This window comes from Aptenodytes forsteri, unplaced genomic scaffold (assembly GCF_000699145.1).
Source record: "Aptenodytes forsteri isolate BGI_AS27 unplaced genomic scaffold, ASM69914v1 Scaffold482, whole genome shotgun sequence".
Lineage (NCBI taxonomy): Eukaryota > Metazoa > Chordata > Aves > Sphenisciformes > Spheniscidae > Aptenodytes > Aptenodytes forsteri.
The window spans coordinates 1,186,975-1,206,023 of record NW_008795046.1 but is presented as its reverse complement, the minus strand read 5'-3'; the positions used below and the strand labels follow the sequence as shown (position 1 = coordinate 1,206,023).

General features: G+C 42.2%; 2 protein-coding genes across 3 annotated transcripts in view; one reads left to right on the top strand and one right to left on the bottom strand.

The window, feature by feature from the left end:
• SYN3 (synapsin III) overlaps positions 1–19,049 on the top strand; it is a 185,749-nt gene that overhangs the window by 50,749 nt on the left and 115,951 nt on the right. The window lies entirely within an intron of this gene.
• TIMP3 (TIMP metallopeptidase inhibitor 3) overlaps positions 36–19,049 on the bottom strand; it is a 42,171-nt gene continuing 23,157 nt past the window's right edge. Inside the window, exons 2-5 of the mRNA XM_009277010.2 lie at positions 11,658–11,740; positions 5,125–5,236; positions 4,304–4,425; positions 36–3,666 (exon numbers count right to left, since the gene is read on the bottom strand). Of these exons, the coding sequence (XP_009275285.1) occupies positions 3,469–3,666; positions 4,304–4,425; positions 5,125–5,236; positions 11,658–11,740 (515 nt within the window). The 3' untranslated portion in view covers positions 36–3,468. The remainder of the gene's footprint in view (positions 3,667–4,303; positions 4,426–5,124; positions 5,237–11,657; positions 11,741–19,049) is intronic.

Here is a 19,049-nt window from a genome sequence, read left to right as displayed (position 1 = left end):
TTTTATATTAGTTTAAAAAAAAAAAAAGGGGGGGGGGGGGAGGCCTGATCCTGTACATGTCCAAAGGTCGTGCTCACATGAGCTGTGCCATTGACAGTTCTTCTGACCTTAGGTTATGGGGTGAAGTGAGGAGCATGTCAGAGGTGACAGGAAGGTATTTGTGCTGCTGCATGCCATTGTATGCTCCATAGCCTAACATTTTGGGGAGAACTTCACACCTGCCTCCTCACATCTCCATGCCTGGTGTTGCCACATATTGCATGGCCTGCTGTAATGAGGGAGAGTTTTGTCTATTGGCAGGAAGAAGTGACTTAGCAAGACAGAAGAAAGGAGAGCAGATAGAAGGGAAGAAGTCTTTGAGTCTGATTTAGAGCCTGTTCAATCCATTTAATGGCTCCCTCCCACTTCAAGGGAGCCTTCAGTCAGGTTCTTGATGCAAGCACAAGCTAAAGCGTAGCCCAAGAAATACATGTCCCTGATAGTATGCACAGAAACAAAATTAAGAAGCCTCCCAAAAGAAATGTATTTTTACTGGATTCTTCCCCCTCCTTTTGGCTCCACATTTTTAAAAGCCTTAACAACTGTTTCTTTACACAGCAAGGGGAAAGATTTGCTACCAAACCCCCACCCCCACCGGTCTAGCTGTCTGCATCTCAGAAATATTTTACCGTCTGCAATGTAAAATGGGAATATGCTTCATTTTCTGGTAATGCATCTGCTGTTTTGTTGTTTACAAAGCACATAGCTACATTATATCCTATGTAGGGACACAAGTCCTCATAGCATTAGAATGCAAATATTTTCACAATAATTTGAGTGCAATACTGTGATGTCTCAGCTAGCTAAATGAATCAGTGACAGGTAAAATATGCAGAGCTGCAGTTTAATGAAAATTCAAATCAACACTTCACTGCATCGAGGGGCATTTTCATTTAGCCTTCCAAAACCGTGAAAAGTGGCTGCAGCTCAAAGTGACATCAGCTTTCCGAAGTCGCCTTGAGCATGAGGAGGGCCATCTCCAGCGATGCCGACTCCACACAATGCAAACAGTGAGGGTGCCGAGGCCGACTCCACTCTGCCCTCAGTGACCTTCAGCGATTTTGTCAGCCGTGCACAGCTCGAACAGAGATTGCTCCACTGTGCCCAAAGCCCAACCCCATACTCTGCCAAAAGGGGCAACATTCTGACCCACCACCTGATCCTGTGATGGGTGCTGTGAAGCACCCTACTCTCCCTCTCATCTCCAACCCATAATTTAGGAGTAGTCACAGGGAAGAGGACTTCTGAAAAGTGTTCCAAGCCTGAATCACAGGAAAATCCAAGAGACTTTCAGTGTATTTTGTGCTGCATTGCCACTCAGAGCAGCTGAAAAAAAAATACACAGCAGACCTAGGCACCTCTCACATCAACTCTTTGAAAATCCCCTTTAAAGCTCATGTTAAAAATGAAGCTACGCACTTTTTGCGGCAACAATTCACCTAGTAAATGGGGCATTTTGGGGGATGTACATCTGGCAGAGCTCTGGTAGCACGCAAGGAACGTAAAAACGCATCAGGGCCCACATCAGACACCCTTTCGTTTCCATTTGGCAAAGAGGCCCCAAACAACTCTCCAGTAGTTGAGGTCACTGACTGCAAAATGCTGTATCGCCCTGGGCTGGAATCACTGCAACACTTTTTCCTGCTGGTGGCAGCTCTGCTTTCTAAGTGGAATGAACTGAAGATATATGGAAACTTAAGATAAATAATCATAATAATACAAAAATGAAGTTAAGCATAATCTTCTCCCTGCCCAAGCCCTCCCCATCCAAAACTCAGTCACCCATTTTGTCAGCACCCCTTCTTCACCATCATTAAAACTTAAAATACTTTTATTTGATAAGAAAAATTATATTATAGTTTTCTTAATAAAAAACAAAATAGAACGAAAAAACTTCTCCAGTCGACAGCAAAGCACAAGACAGTAAGGCTCCTCCTCCCACATCACTGCGGGATATGGTATGAGCACATGCACAGAGCTATGCTTAACAGTGCCTAGAGGGAAACACAGCACTTGACACAGAAGGAATCCTCTGGGCAGCTGAAATTTTATGATCCCAGCCAGCACTTATTAGGAGACCACTTTTCCTTGCCTAGCTCCCACACACACTTCCTTTCACTATATAAACAAATGCAGCTAGTGTAGCTGCAGGGGAGGAGCCGTGGTGCAAGGAGGTACAGAGGAAACAATGACTGTAGCCACTACTGCAGATACACTGGAGCTTCAATATCTTAAAAACAACTCACTGACTTGGAATGTCAATATTTCTGTCTTTAAAACACAATCAAACCATTCTTTTGTTTATAACACCAAAAAAATTCCACATCCTGTCAAAAATAGCTTATGTCATTATGTGTATATACATCTTAGTTCAGCAAAACACTATTTTGGCAATAGATTTTTTTATAGTAAGAGCTCTAGCAAGTCTCCCCTTTCCCTCTTCCATGTGATTGATTTACAGTTGGTATTTTTGCATCTGTTTGGTTTAAGGTGTTCACCAGCTGGTTTTGCTGGTGAAGCTACGCTGCAAAAATTTCAGGGGCCAATGCTGCTCAAAACAGGATGGCACAGCACTTCATCTGCTCTGCTGTAGGTGGATTTACCTCCCTGAACATAGGGGATGGGGCTTTTGTTTTTTAAACAACACTAAAAATACAAAATACTCTCCGTTTTGTTCTGAGGAAAGCCAGAACTTCAAATGTGCTGTTGCATTCACACTGCGACTGAATTAGCTAGGACAATCAGTCAACAATGCTTTTACCAGATGATGTGGTCAGACACACCAGGTGAATTCTTCCACTGCTGGAGTCAATCACATCACCAATCTCTCCCATAGAGGAGGATTTCTTTCAGACGTCATTTTTTCCAGAGTTTAGGCCGGGTTTCTTTTCAGTTTGCTTCATTTGCCAATCTGATTAATGAAACCTGTTTTCCTTCAGATAGATTTGTCTATGTATTTTCAGCACTTAGTGCATGAGGAGGGGTGACGGGAAGCCAGCGCATAGAAGAATACAGTGCCTAATTGGTACAGTTTTTAGATTTTTGTTTTCCTAAAAAAATAGAGATTGTATTGCTACAGCTAATGATACGTGTAAGAGAGCAAGAGCTCCATCTTTTTTTTTTTTCTTTTTTTTTCGCTCCCATTTTTCCCTCTGGTGTGCAAAAGTAAGCTCCCAAATGTCATCTGATCAAAATGAGTGGTATCAAAAAATGGAAAAGGTGATTACAAACTCAGTAAGGTAGCACAGACTTTTTTTCTTTTCTTTCCTTTTTTTTTTTCCTTTTCTTTTTTAAGTGTTCGAAGTGCTAAAATTTGCATGAAAACAGGCACTAATTTCATTGTCATCATCATGATCTGGTAAGAGTTAGTGTCCAAAGGAAGATCAGCCACAAGTAAGGGAGAGGGGAGATAAGGAAGGGATAGCGTGCTCAGGGATCTGTGGCATTGATTATCGTTTTATCTGGAGGCGCCCATCCTCTATACCAGCTGCAGTAACCGTCCGCCCTCTGGATGCAGGCATAGTGCTTCGCTTGGTATCCTGAGTGGCCGAAGTTGGAGAGCATGTCTGTCCAAATACACTCACTCTTGGAGGTGGCAAAGCAGGGCAAATAGTAGCAGGGCCTAATCTGCAATTGTAAAAAGCAATCAGGTGAGGCTACATGGAACAACAGCAGCATATAAAATGTCTTTTTACCAGAGACAAGGGATTCAAAATTGCACTCCCTCAAAACTTGCTTACTAACGCTAAATTCAGCCTCAGTTCAGTAAGGATGTAAGCATGTGCTTAGCATCACATACACAGGTAATTCCAGAGTCAAAAGGGCTTTTCAGGTGCAGAAAAATTGAGTTTGTGTCTATGTTTTTGCAGGCCTGGGGCCATGAGCAAAAATCGTAGTGTCAGTGCCAGGCTGTGAGGTTTTAAGCACTCAAAATGTTTACACAGGAAAAAAGCTGGACATATCTTGCCAAGCCTCTGGTACCTGATTTCATTCACCTGCAAACGATTCTGCATGGATTCTGAAAGCCTTCCCAACCCCAATTACCTCCAACAGGGCATTAAAAAGGCATAGACTCTGCATTTTTATTTGATTCTCTCTTCTCTGGTCTCAACACTAAAGGTGAGCTTTACTTTTTCCCTGTAAAAAGTGTTGTCCTCCATTTCTCTTCCTGGCTGTTCACCAGCATCATTGGTATTACCAGCCAAGGGAAACAGAATTCTAGGGTCTGAATGTCTTAACACCACCTAATTAGAGATGCACATACCTTGCATCCACAGCCCAGATGATAACGATGATTCAGTCCTTTACGCTGGGACAGAGTCAGCCGGTCCCATTTCTCATACCAATTGCAAAGGCCAGTGTAAACCTTCCCTTCATACACACGGCCTTGAAAACAGAGACATAGTCACAAGTTAGCACTTCTCAGCTCAAGCACTTTTCTCGTTTCCTGAGATTGCTTAATGCTCTCAATATGTTTGGCTTCAGTCACTGCTCAGCAACTGCTTTCTTTTTATTAACTGGTTCAGGAATCTCTGGCCAGCAAGATTACAGCACTTCTGTAAGTTAGGAGTGTTGTGCCAGCTGTAAGCAACAGCAACAACATGCAGGTGAGTAATGCTGTCAAGCTCCTCTCAATAACAGAGCAAAACTAAGTGAATTGACACCTTCGCTAGAAACAAGACTTGGCAACTGCCACATCTCTATCTCTTTGCATCCCCCCATCTCAACAGCCTGCATTTCTCCAGCTCATTCCAAAAGGGATCTTCCATTTCTGGCACAGCTGAGTAGCAACCAGTTCCCTGTGACAGACATGCCAGCTCAGGCATGAATTGACAGCTGTGGACTGTCACACAGCATATTTGTCACAACATGGCTGGGTATAAGAGATACTTTAGGAAAGAGAGGGAAATCTAGAAAGTGAAATGACTCTCAGCATTAAAGAATACCGAACACCAAAATACTGTTGGCCATCTTAACACTTGGGAAACTGTGTACAGAGCTGTCTACACAGCTGTCCATGTCCTTAGCAGGTGTATGTATAGAACAGAAGAGGTTTTGATTATGAAGAAGTACACTGTCCTTTACCTGTAATCAGATATTGGTACTTGTTGACCTCCAGCTTGACTCCACAAAGACTCTCAGAGGCTTCTGTGTAGATGTACTGAACATGTGGCATTATCTGGAAGCCCCTGTACATCTAGAGAAACAAATAAAAATGCTTTAAGTCATCTTAAGATGACAACTTTTCACTTAGATTCTTTACAATCTATGTTCCTAGACTGTGGTGGCAAGCAGTGAACTTTTAGTCTTTACACAGGTAAAGGACTAATGACACTAGCTGGACTCTCCACAGTCTCCCCACCAGATCTGCTGGTAGAGGATACCCACCTGTTAACAAGCCATTGCAATTCAGCACAGGGACCACTTTTCCCCACTCGAATTAGTTCCAGCGGCACTGAGTGAGCAAAGCGCCAACATTCGAAGCTCTGCCAACATCCTGAAGAATTTTTTTCTTTGTATAGCTCATAATTAGGGAGAAATTAAATTACTTCAAGTTTGGAATCTTTCTCCTTCATGTGATCTAAACAATTTCTTCCGAACTAAGGGATTTTTCTTTTAAACAATGACCCTATTTTCCAGTGTTGCTGCTCTAAGAGTTTCAAACCTTTGGCGCTCGATCTAAGTCATCAAGCCAGACACTTCCTCCTCAAAAGCCTAGCATACGCAACTCCTGCTGACCTCAGCAAGGATTTAATGTTTCTCTAACTAAATGAATGCAGAAATAGAATTCTACCCCATCTCCTTTTTCGTAATCTTTCTTAAGTGGAAGCCAACATAGAGTTCAGTTTAATTGAAATAGGAACCCACAGATATACTGGTAGTCGGATTCAGTCAGAAATTAGCATGTGTCCCTATCTGACCTGACCTTACACCGCTGCAATTTAGGGAAACTCATGCACGCCTGTTAGTAGCATAATGAAGTCTGTGCATAGCAATGAAACAACCACTGCATGTGTACATTGGACCCAATAAAACGTATCCTAATTTTGAAACATTAATTGAGGATGATTTTCCTCCAAATTTCATCTTTAAAATTTGGTTATCTTTTCAAAGTATTGTCTCTCTTTCTTCCCCACCAACTGTATGAATGGCCAATGTTTAAAAGTTAAACAATAGGAGTCAGACAGAATCACAGTTTCAAAGCATTTCCCAGCCTATCCCTTCCCCTGTCAGCTTTATTGCTAGAGAGCACATTCACATTCAGTTTAACTGTAAATATTAAAGTGAGGCAAAAGAGGAAAAAAAATCCCAAACAATCCCAGAGATATAGATCCTTGCTGCTGTGTCACCTGAGCGGTGGCATTTTCCTCCATGCTGTATTCTATTTCTTGAAGTCCACTATTATCCCAGGATACATGTCCCCATTTGTTCATCTTTCACTATTCCCTCCCCTCCTTTAAAAACAACAACCCTTTTTCTTCTACAGAATTCATCTGTGCTATTCTTTCTGGTGCTAGCGGCCTGATTCATACCTCTATGAAGTCAGTGAAAGGATGTCTGTTGATTTAACAGATTTTATGGTAGGCCCAGATACTGCATATAGAAAACCAAAAAACTACTACTAATTCTGCTATGCTGAGAGGTCAAACTATCTTCTGGGCATCCACGGAATGTCTGCCAGGTTTTTTTTTCTTCTCCTTATATTACCCCAATCAGCATAAGCTTATAACAGTATCATAACTCAGTAACAGCACTGCTGTGTACAGTAAAAGACATGCTAAAGGGTTTGCATTTTCCAGCCTTCCTTCCACACCCAGCAAATATGCAAGGAAAGCATTTTTTTAAATTAATCATACTGTATCAACAAAAGCTTACAGATCATGTTTGGAAGACACCATTGTGTCCCTAAGTGTGCAAAGTCTTTCAATGAATATGGAAGAACTGAACCTTGCCCAATCTCTGCTTTATTCCTGTAATTTTCTTGGTGTGGAATGATCTACTCAGATTTTCCAATTATGCTCAAGATAGTTGGAGATCTAGGTTCTGGCACAAGCATCCTGTCTGTCCTAGATGAGTTATTTAGCCCTCAGTACACTTTTGTTCCTTCTCTGTAGAACAGCTCTGCCTTGCTTCACAAGGGTACTGTGAGGAAAGGCACAGAGAATAAAGATCATGTGTTCAGACCCCATTCTAGTGGGCGTCACACCAAGAAGCTATGATAACAGTATCTAAGCAGATAAGACTAGCTAAGATAACATCTGGGGCTGCCCAGTCTCTCCAGGCAGTGCATTATCTACACTGCAGAGAGCTGTATGCTGTGCATGTGCAGTACAAGTGATCTGTCACTCAGAGTGCTAAGCTCCAAGTAGTATTGGGCTAATTAAATACCTGTGCTATAAAATCTACATGTGCACAGGCACACTTTGAGCCCATTCTCCCCCTTGCAGAAAGGACTACAAGCTAGACTAATCATTCCTCTGAGAAGTTGCTCAGGCCCTTCCTACAGGACCCTTACAGTCGTCACTCCTCGCATCTTCTGCACCATCAAGCTCAACATGACTGCCTATGAAGTAACTAGTGATGCTGAACTGGGGTTTGTTTTTTGACTCCTGGACCTAATTTCCTGTTCACATTACCATCAGGAACACCACCATCAGGGTTGCTGAAGGAAGCATGCTCAGCTTCTCAAAAAGCACTTTATCTCACCCCTCAGTGACCCTCATCAATGCTAGCAACTGTCACGCTAATTGACCCAGTGTTGGGGGCAGACAGGGCCTGCCTCATCCTCTGATGACTAAAGAAAATTCACCATGACCTTGGTTCTCAGGTGAGTAAAAAGAAAATTTGGCAAGGGGGAATCTTCTACAGATGCCCTCTTTCAAAACAAATAAAAGAATACCTTAAGCATTATTTTTGGGTACACAAAATATCCTGGAAGTGCTACTAGACCAGTCAGAAGAAAACCAACCATAAAGCTAGCCTCTCTCCTAACTGCTACCCTCGGAGTCCTCCTGTCGCCACAAATGTATATTTTTGGAAGCGTAATGACAGGGAACAAAGTATTAGCAAGCGTCACATGGTGGTGCCTGCTAGTGCTGCTCTATTTCCAGCTGTGTCAGCATTCCCCTTAGCAGCCCCCATACTGCCTCAGAAATGCACATGCAAATCCTGTGGTGGTTCCTGCTGCATGATTAACTTCACCCTGTAATACAATGTTCCTCCCTCTATCCCTCCCATGTGAGGTCACAGTAGATAACAAGGCTTGGAGTCATCTTGCCTAACCTTCAGCTACCTAAAATTTAGGCGCTTCATATGAATTAGGCATCCTCTCTAGTCAAACACCAAGGACGGGCACCTCCAGAACAACTCAGCCCATCCTAAAATAGCTGTCTACAACTGGTGGGCTGAATTATGCTTTGGTGGTTCTTGTCTCTCTCCACTGACAATCAAGAGAGCAGGAAAGACTCAACACCTCATTTTAGTCTGTCTAAAATTAAACTAAATTAATCCCACCCCACTTCTTTCCTCTTGGGACTATCAGGTTTCATCCCTTAGACTCACTTTACAGATTAGCAACAAACCAAGGAAAGCCTCCTTGCTTCTGGCAGCCTGTGCAGAGTGCTGCCATGGTCAACCAGGACTGTTTGTGTACCGGGAGCAGAAATATCTTATCTCCTTGTTTCCTTTGCAGTTTCCTGAAATAGGTTTGGGCCATTCTCAGAATGTACTGCAGCATCACAGAACATGGAGGGGTTAGATCAGTCCTGTGCAGATTTTTGACATGTGATCTTGAAATATTCTTAAATTATTTGAGAAAGCAGTGGGGGAAGGCAGAGGGTGCTTGAAAAAGCACAAGGCCTTTTCAGACAACAAACCTGAATGCTAGAAAACCTGGCACTGTTCTGTGCTTGTGGGCTGACCTTGTGCTCCAGTCCAGGCCCCAAGCTGGTTTAGTCATGAAATTCAGCAACGAGTTCAGGAGTGTTAGTGAGAGCAAGAATCAGCCGCAGCAAACTCCAAGGAACCCATGAAAGTAATACAAAGATTGTTTGTTGCCTTTTAAGGCTCTCAATCCTTTTCACAGGCAATTCAGTACACACTGATAGACTAAATGACTTGTTTATTTTTCATCTGCAGGTGCAGATGGGTTTATAGGTGGCCAAAAAACACTGACGTTAATTTTATCTTCAGAGTTGTTCCCATGCAGCTGTACAGAGCCATAGGCCTCCTTAGTTTTCTTTTCAGCAGGAGGACAGTCAGCTTTCATTGGAGCAAGCAAGGGAGAGATTTGCCGCACCACTCTGAGCTCCCTCACTGCATGGAGCTGAATCCCTCTTTATACTGAAGTCTCTTAAGCTCAGCAGAAAGACAGCAGGGTTTCAAAGAAGACACTTGGTTTGTTTGTTTACCAAGAACTATGTCCTCCGGACATTCCAGCTCTACTGAGCACTTTGACTGCTTCAGGTTCCTTCCTGCCAAAGGTCACAGTTAAATGTGCAATGCAACATCTCACCAGCCCACCATCTATGTAGCAGGCATAGAGGCAGTTTGACCAACACACCATCTCCCCTTCAAAATCACTCTTGCTTTTGTTGGACGCATAGCTTCCTAACAAAACACTGTGGAACTGCTCCTGCAAAAAGGCAATTTTTCTCTTGTGGTCTCAGCACGAGGACATTGCAGATTACTGTAGTATCTGCTGTAAACACCCTGGCCCTGTACTGCAGAATAACCCAATGAAAACAGCCAGGACAGGCTCAGGAGTTTTATTTAAAGATTGACATGATGGTGTCAGTCATGATGGTAGAGTGGCTGCTGCTCCACTCAACAAGCTCGCCTTGCCTGGGCTTATGCTCCTCCCCATGCCAGCAGACACATAGAAGCCTTTTCTATTCATAGCAGGGACACTACTGCAAACTCCCAGGTCAGAGGAGGAATGCTTAAGGCTGTTCCAGAGATCTCTGACACTGCAGCTCACTGGCTGACAACAGGGCAGGCTGTATCATTAGTTAGGAGAGAGGCTAACGTTATGGTTGCTAAAGGGTAATAATTCATTTTGAGGACTACTGTTATTCTAGATCACCACTGGACCCTGTTCATGGTCATATGTTAGAAAGGAAGCACCAAACTCTTGGAACTGAGAAGGACAAAAAGTAGGGGTCCTGGACAGACATGGACAAAATCAGAAAAAAAAAAAAAAAAAAAAAAAAAAAAAAAAAAAAAAAAAAAAAGATTCAATGAAGCCACTGCAGCATGCAGACATTGAGTAGTTTCGTGAAGTGGGGTACCCTGACTGAGCTGGAGATTGACAAAGCTGCACAAGAACTACACAAAGTGCTGCAAGCCTGATGAGGCTAGGGCCGGCCAAAAAAAAAAAAAAAAAAAAAAAAAAAAAAAAAAAAGGTGTGGCAGCATTGTCTCACTGTTGCCAACATAGCCAGGTGCCTTTTTTACAAATACAAGTTAATTAACAAATATATACATTTCCTTTTGAATCTCAAAAAGAAATTTTTAAGATGAAGGAAATTAGTAAGCCCAGCACCTCACACCCTCTTACTCAAAGTGCAAGCATTCCACTCTAGTGGAAGAGCCATGCCAGGACCAGATTTGGCTACGTGTGTGGTTTTGCGACAGCTTATGAAACAGGCTTTGCGTCTCCTCCTCCCAGCTTTCGTGCTTAGCTATAAACTGCCTTATAAAGAGAGTTACTGTTACGAGGCAGGCAAGTGACTGTTTTTTTCTGAACCTTTACTTTGTCTAATATGTTTCAGATTTCTGCAGTCTCTGCCAAGCTTTTCCATTCCCTTTTTTTTTTTTTTTTTTTAAGACATAAACCAGTCTTATGACTGGAATGGCATAGCCAAGAAAAACAATCTAGGGCTGATTTTTAGCATTACATAACAAGGGGTCAGTTTAAGGAAAAAAGCTAGGTCCAAAGCAGCAGGTTGACTGCAGTTTGTGCAGCAAAGAATTAGAGCTCTGAAGAGAGGAAGTCGAGAAACCAAGCCACTGGTGTAGGAGATCTACCTCTTTTCACCTCGGAGCCAATACTTTATAGCTCTTCTGAGCTGATGATATTTGAAAGCTACAGTGTGTGGTTTAGCTTTATATAAAGACTTCACTATACGAGTTTCATTTGTTCTGTACATGGAAAAAAATGCCCTTATTCTAACTGGTGGTCACAAAGAATGCAAGGGAAGAAGAGATGAAAGACCAGTCTCCCAAGGCTGGCAGACCCCCTACCACCACCACATCTTGAATTTAATGAAAGCGCTGCGTGGAAAGGCTTGCATTTCCACAGTCTAACACTGTGTATGTTGAACACAAGCAGGACTCCAGTATCTAAAGCAGCCCATCTGGCACCTTATACTACCAGAAATTTTTAAAATAAAGGAAGAATTCAGGTATTTAGCATTGTATGTCAGGAATGACCTCTTCCTGTTCCTTTCCCCTCTCTAGGCAAATTTCTACCAATTGCTGGTTACCTTCCATTCTGGCTGACCAATACGAAAAGTTGAGGTGCTGCTATTTTAAGTATGCAAACTCTGTTTGTTATTACATGTTAATTAGAATCATTATCATATCTACAAGCCTATGTGAAATGTCTGCAAACATACCTTCATCTGCTTGACTGTGTATCGCATCGTTCCAAACGGTCCATCTTTCATGAGCTTCTTCCCCACAACTTTAGCTCGGATCACTGTCATAAGAGAGGAAAAATAAAACAAATTATAAACAACTTTACACAACACTTAGGCTAGACCCTCCACTTCAAAAAAGCCACTTAGATAAATTGTTCTGTAAAATAAAACAAAACTCCAGGCCAACCTTCCTCTCAATTTATTCTAAATTTCACACACAACGAAGGCATGTAAAATGGGATGCCAAAGCAAGTATTTATTTAGAGGAAATCCAGTTCTGTGTGAGGAATAAGAACAAGCATTATTTATGTTGAAATCTCACTGAAATCTGCAAAGCAGACTATAGCTGGGACCAAGACAGGTTAAAATCTTTGCACCAAGCCACTGGGATAAAGTTCATATTTAATGTCTTAACTCTTAACATACGGAATGATGTTCAACAAGATACTACTTCTAAATTGTTCTTTGGGTGCCCAATGCAGCTTCTGTTTCCCAATAACCATAACAGTACAGCACAGCACACTGGAATATCCCATATCTGGGGACTTCACTACAGCTGCCACCTTTCAGATACCACAAAACTCCCAACAAATGGCTCCCTTGAACAAATGGCTACTGTGCAAAAACAGATTGTTCAGCAACCATCAAGCCCACAGTGAAAGCTGCCAGGCCAGCCAGAAGCCACCTGGAAGACAAACTAAAGCTGACCCATCAGACCTCACGTACACGGCACTTCATTTCTTCATGGATACTAAGGGGCAGTGTGTGTGCGCGCATGTACGCAGCATCCAGCCTGACACCGATACCTCCATTGTACCACAGACACCACAGCAATGCCAACTGAGTCCAAGCCATCATAGATAAGGTTTTTGAGGTCCCTCAGATGGATCTAGTGGGTAGTTTACAGTCAGTGCTTAATGAAGAGTTCTCCTGCTCATCTGTTTTTGGGGCATTCCACAAAAAAAACCTGCTGTTCCATCAATCCTCTTTGAATAAGTTTTGCAATCACCTGCTCATCTCAGCAGAGGAGCAAGGCTTAGTGACAGGGCAGGCATTATTCAGCTAAAGTCCGCTCCCCTAGAACAATCGTTATCATATTATACAAGCACCAGAAGTGGCTTAATTTTTACAAGAGCTGCAGAAAATGAGATTGGAGAAGACCAATCCTGGAAAGAATAAGGATCACTGTTAGAAAACCCTGTACCCCAAACGCCACCCATACAAACATCAGGACAAAAAATTAAACAAGGAACTCAAAATTCCATCAATCAAGAGAAACATCGAAACTACAATATAATCATGCAAATCTTACCTAAAATCTTATTCATCGAGCTTCTCATTACAAGGGCTATGAAAATATTTCCAGTAGAATAATCCAAAGAATGCAACATACTCGTAACACAACTGACAACGTAGCAGTTTTATATAAATCCCCCAGAAACCCCTTTTTTGAGGAAGAGATATCAGATACTTCTGCAAAAAGCTTGTATCAGTACACCATTGCTAACAACACACCTCTGCTGAATATATGGCCCAATGGTTCCAGACTACTGAAATCCAGCAACTATAAAGGACCACATGCATCATTTCCTCTGAGCCTATGAAGGTCCTGACCATAACTCCCTGCACAGGACAGAGGTACTGCTTTCACAGCAACCTTTTGCAGCATTTAATCTGTGTTTTGCTGCATGTATCATATTAATGCATCACAGAAAACAATTCATTAAAAAGCAGGAAGGCATGGAAGGGTGACAAAGAGGTGGAGGTACTCCTTTGCAAGCAGGAAAACCTAACGAGTTATTAATGAGGCAAAAAGCTGTCCCAGCTTTCTGAATAGTCTGAAGAACAGATTTAAAGGAAGAGACAGGTCTGGTTATACACACCAGTTCCTGCAACTTTGTTCCATGAGAATGGTGTGAAATGAAGACAAACTCACTCTGCTCTGATTTATATCCTGTGCTTCAGCCAGACTTGTCAAATAAATTTTAAACTAGGTAAGACAGTCCTGCTGGCTTTGATTCAAAAGACCAACAAAACCTTCATTCATTGAGTGTAAAACTTCATTCTTAATTTTTTTTCAAACTTCTATTATCCAACGGCAGTAAAAGTCAGTACAATTTTATTGATTCTTCTATTTAACAAGTTGTTCAGACTTCGATTTACTCCCTTCTTCAAAATTTAGTAGCTATACTGAAGCATGTCCTTGAGGACTACAAATACCTTTAAAGAACTAAGTTCTTCCATTTGTTGCCCCAAACTACCACCACCACCAGTGAAGCTACAAAAACCAGACTGCCTAAGGGTCAATGAGAAAGAACACAATTTCTTTTCAGCTTTGTGAATTCTAGGGCACTTCACTAACACTGGAGTCTATAGCAAAGGGTGTCAAAAGTCTTATCTTAATCTATTGCATATCTGACACACTGAAATTAAAAAACCTGGTGTTTGCCCAACACATCTGAAATCAACAATGAAATCTTATCTCTTATTGACAATGATAAGAAATATACTAAAGGCAATGTTGCAAAACTCTAGGGTTTCCAAACCAGAACACGGTTAGCATAAAAGATGACAGTCACATTCCCAATTGCTGAGAAAGTATCTAAAAACCCATTTTCTTCATGTACTTCACTGCTAGGTTGGCAGCCCTTTAACTTCTAGTTAGAGTAGCACAGCCACTTCAGAAAGAAACCAACTTTGATTTATGGACTAATCAACAGCTTCACCACAGGACCAAAGATTTGAAATGCACATCTACACTGGCATGTAACAGCATCCCAATTTCAACTAATGCTACCCTTGCAAGCAGGTGGAAGGATCTGTATTTTCTTATTATTGTTCCCCAATGAAGTTAGAGAAGAACAACCGTCCTAGCAAATTCACCTAGTAAAAACCATGAAAAACCTTAGTGTGGGCCGTCACTTCAAGCCTTTTGCAAATGGGTCAAAGCCCTCTGTATCTCAGAGAAGTTGCCTTTATCACCCAAATAGTAACTTTTCTAGGTAAGTTCCTTCCTTTACCAAAAAGCTAGGAATGAACGAAGAACCCACCCTGCCTCATTTTTCCCATACTAAAGGAAAAGTCAAGCTGTTAGCCAAGGAGCAGAGGATACTCCAACTTAAGTCTACCCCCTGTATTTTGTGAGGCTAAATTCCCACCCCCTGGGGATTAGATGCGTCTGGGTAACTGGAGAGAAATGCCGGATGGACAGGACTGCTCAGTTTGCTCTTGCATGTCCAGCTTCATCACCCTAAGCCTCCACGCATGAGAGCCACTTGCAAATTTGCCCAGAACAGAGCTCCAAGCTGCAGATCTGCAGCCAAATGTTTCCCAGTTCCTGTCTTTGCTCCTTCAAACCACCTCTCACCAGTGATACTGCTGGACCACTCTTCACACCCAGTCAGAAGATAAAGAACATTATTCCTAACTTAGCAGGGGCCATGCATACTTGCCAGAGGAAGTTTTCACCCTCCGCAAAGCATCAGAAACCTACAGTATTTCTGCTGCAAATTCAGTCCGTGTTACATTAACAAAGTCAACTGTTTACTTCTGGGGACTCCTACTGCTTGAGCAGAATGAGGCAAAAGGTGCTGTGACTGCTACCCTGAACTCCTTCCTTCTCCCTGAAGCTATATTACAGTCCTGCTATTACTGATGGGAAACTTTATCCCACACAAGTGGTCACCAAAATAGCTGCATATTTTTAAACCACAATTCCTTTGAAGTCCTGCCTATGAAAATACTCCGAGATGAATGTTTCTCAGTACTTTGGGGTTTCAGGTCGGGTCACTTTGTGGGACTGCAGCAGTTGGCAAGGTCTCATGAGTGATTTGTAATTATTTATGAAAAGTTAAATTAGATGAGGATATAAATCTTGATAAGATAAGCATGGCAGCCATACCGTGATTCAAAGAGGAGAAACATATGCACTTCTTCTCAACATTTGACATGGTTAAAAAAATGAGGGAGAGAACAGAGAGAAAGAAAACCAGATATTTAGTTGATATTCTAAAAAAAATTACTAAGAAAATAACAACCTGCTGTGTTTGTTAGATGTATCTCTTGAATCCTCAATGTATCACAAATGATTAATGTATTTATCTCTTTTCCCTTGCCTTTTTTTTTTTTATGTAAACTAGATTAGTGCTTAGGAAAACAGAGATGGCTCAGATTTACCAGAGGACTAGTATAGCGCAAGCAGCTAATGGTTTCTATTTCACTGGCATCTCTAGCGTGGTACAAACTATCTGCATGTGAATGTGTACACACAAATACACACAGAAATCACATCTTTTTCCAAATATCACTGGATGAGGTCTTATAAAAGGCAAACAAATCAGAATGGGCATAGGAGAAAAAGGCCCTATGCACTTTTATTTGCCCAAATGCACACATATCTAACTAAAGTACTCTAACTTCATCCCTTACTCTGTGGCCATTTTCTCAAGGACTCATAGGAAGAATAGGCCTAAAGGTAAGATATGAAGCAGAAGGGGACACTGGCTTTACAGCTGAGATAGCAGAGGGCATTCTTTTCATGAGGCAAGGAGTAGACAAACAGGCAATGACCGATGTGAGGAAAGTGGACATGTGAGATTAAGACAAGCATTTGCCAAGCTGAGGAAACAACATGGTGAAAAGACTTGTAATTACCAAGTCATTTCATCTAGGCACACGCTAGCTATTACATGTGTAGTAGCTCTTTTTCCCAACTGAAAAGCAAAGGCATCAACTGTCTTAGTTCAATCAAGCCTGTGTCCTTTATCGGGGCCAGCCACTAGATGGTGACACTATCACAAATCTCACCTTACGTTAACGAGAGGGCAGTGGTACATGCACAACCTACCACCACGAATCCCAATTGCATGCCCAACTGCACCATGAGAACCAGATCTTTCATGCAAGTGGGCTGATTGTCATCCATGAACAGTATCTTAAGTGGAGGCACACACCCTGTAGAGACCACGATTTGCTCCAAACCCATTTCCATTGTGACCAATTTTCATGAATGGCTCAGGAGAATAACAAATGTTACACTTCTCATTATTGTTTCAAGGATTTATTTTATTGCTGTGCAATATGAGTATTTTTAAGTGAGAGATTTGGCTGAGACGCATGCTCACTGCCTTTAAGTAAGTGAAAGATGTGGAGGATTTTGTTTACTAATGGAGATACAGGGGACAAGTTATTCTCCCAGTCCATTCTTTGACATCCAAATAGTGGCAAAATAAAATATATGGGGAGCAGCAACATGACCAGGAGGCTGAAGAAAGGCTCCCTCTATCCTGTGGCCACTGACTACACCAGGAACTGGACAGCAAAAACAACCCCCAACAGAACGGTGCACTTGGAAACGCTACCGTAACACTAGACACAGGACATGCCAAGGAGGATGGTTGCCATTTTATTCATCCAAAGACTATACAAGGGCTCACTTCCAAGAGCAATTTACTGAGAACTTTTTACCAGCTTTACTAGCAGCTCCCTCATTCAGCCTGTCTCACAAAAACTCCTTACTGTGCTGGTACATGCTGGAGGGCTCATATCACACAGGGCTAACACAGCTGGTATGTTTAAGACTCTTGAGCATACCTAGCACACTACTGAGGTATCAGTTTATTCTGGCATTTATGGGGGTGTCTGCTAACCTGGTCAAGGCAGGATGCTTTTACACATAGATTTTCTAGCATTGGTGCTGATGGTGCTGCTAAAAAGACAGAATTGCTGTGTCTGTCTTGCTCACACTCTCTCTCATGAGCTGCATTCCTTTTCCCACCCCCCTGGCTGATCTGTGAGCAATTATTACCAACACACTTGGCCTCCCTAATAACGGAGGACCATAACTACAAGTGGATTGTGTCCTTTGGACTGGAAGTCTGGCCCAGCTATATGCAGCCTCTTGGGAAGCTCCATTAAATTGCCTGGTGGCTGTAGGCTTGTATGAGAAATAAGTGGGTGGGGCCTGCTTTGGAAGGGGCACAAGAAAAGCAGCCTCTCACCCATTCCTCCACTTCCACAGCAAAGAAGAATGGAGAGGCAAATGCTGATGACAGCAGGGGATTCATGAGGGAAAAAAACAGATATAAGTCTCCAGTCTGTCTGATGATCTGTCTGTACTGAAAGTCACCTCCTCCTACATAACCAAAATAGAATTCTTTTATAAATTAGAGTATTGAATTTGAAGGCTTCTTGCAAAGCATGATGAAAAAATACAATAGAGGAGCTTTCTCTTGCCTCATTCCATCACGACCTCCAGCCAAAGCCACAAGAGCAAAGCAAACCTCTTTTGCTTTGTCTTGGAAGAAGCGATATCCAGCTGTGCTGCTACACAGCATCACCAGAGAACCCCATCAAGAAAGCAAGAAAAGGTAGTGAAGTAAGAGTTGGCTGCTGGCTGCCTTCCTCTCATACCCCCCACCAACAAACTAGCTCCCATTACTGACAGTCCAAATCTTGACCTCTTGCCTTTTCAAAGCACTCTGAGGAACACTGATTGAGAAAGACCACCACCTTCTTGACACCAATCACCTCTACCAGACAGACAGTTGCCACATAAATGCCACACTGGAAAGGACTTGTGCTTACTTCAGCAAGCGTGTTGGAACAGTTTGACTAACAATGAAAGTCTAAATAAAAACAGGAAAGCAAGACACCCAGATAACTTTCCTTCCCATTTGCTAATCAGAACTATGACATTTACTTTTGGCCTTTGTTTTACAAATCCAAAAACCTTTCCCTGTCTGTGGCATAGCAAAGCTGTTTGAAGGCCACTCAAAAAAGTGGAAGGCAATTAAATAGCCTCACCCAGACCCAAGCTCTGTCTAAAACAACTGATCACAATTGCAGTTGCTAAATATTAACCTGGTTTCCCACCCCTGCAGATTTCCTTGCCACTGAGAGCCTGTTTGAACAACACACTGTACTGCTTGATTTCCAGCACTGCAAAATAAGGAGTGATACAACTCTTTCATACAACACTATGATTGCATCAGAGCTCTCATCACTTCAAAAAGTATAAACAGCTCCAGAAGGGCTTTATTTGGGAGAAAGTTAATCCTCCCAACAAGACCACAAATTAAAGATGCAAGGTTGCATAAAACAAGTAGAACTTAGTTTGTGCTTGGCATTTCACCTGTAGCTTATTAACTGGATACAATTTTTCTGATGGCAGCAGCAGCAAGCATTTTTCTCCCTCCCCATATGGTGCATCTCACCCCATGGAAGCCCAAGCTCCCTTTGAAATACATGAGAATCGGAGAGAAAGGAGAGGTCTCTGTTAGATAAGAACCTGCAAATTCTCTTCTAGACATTTCATTCAGGTTCCTATATGCAATTTTGTTGAAGACTCTTCAGCTGCCCCCCACTGCC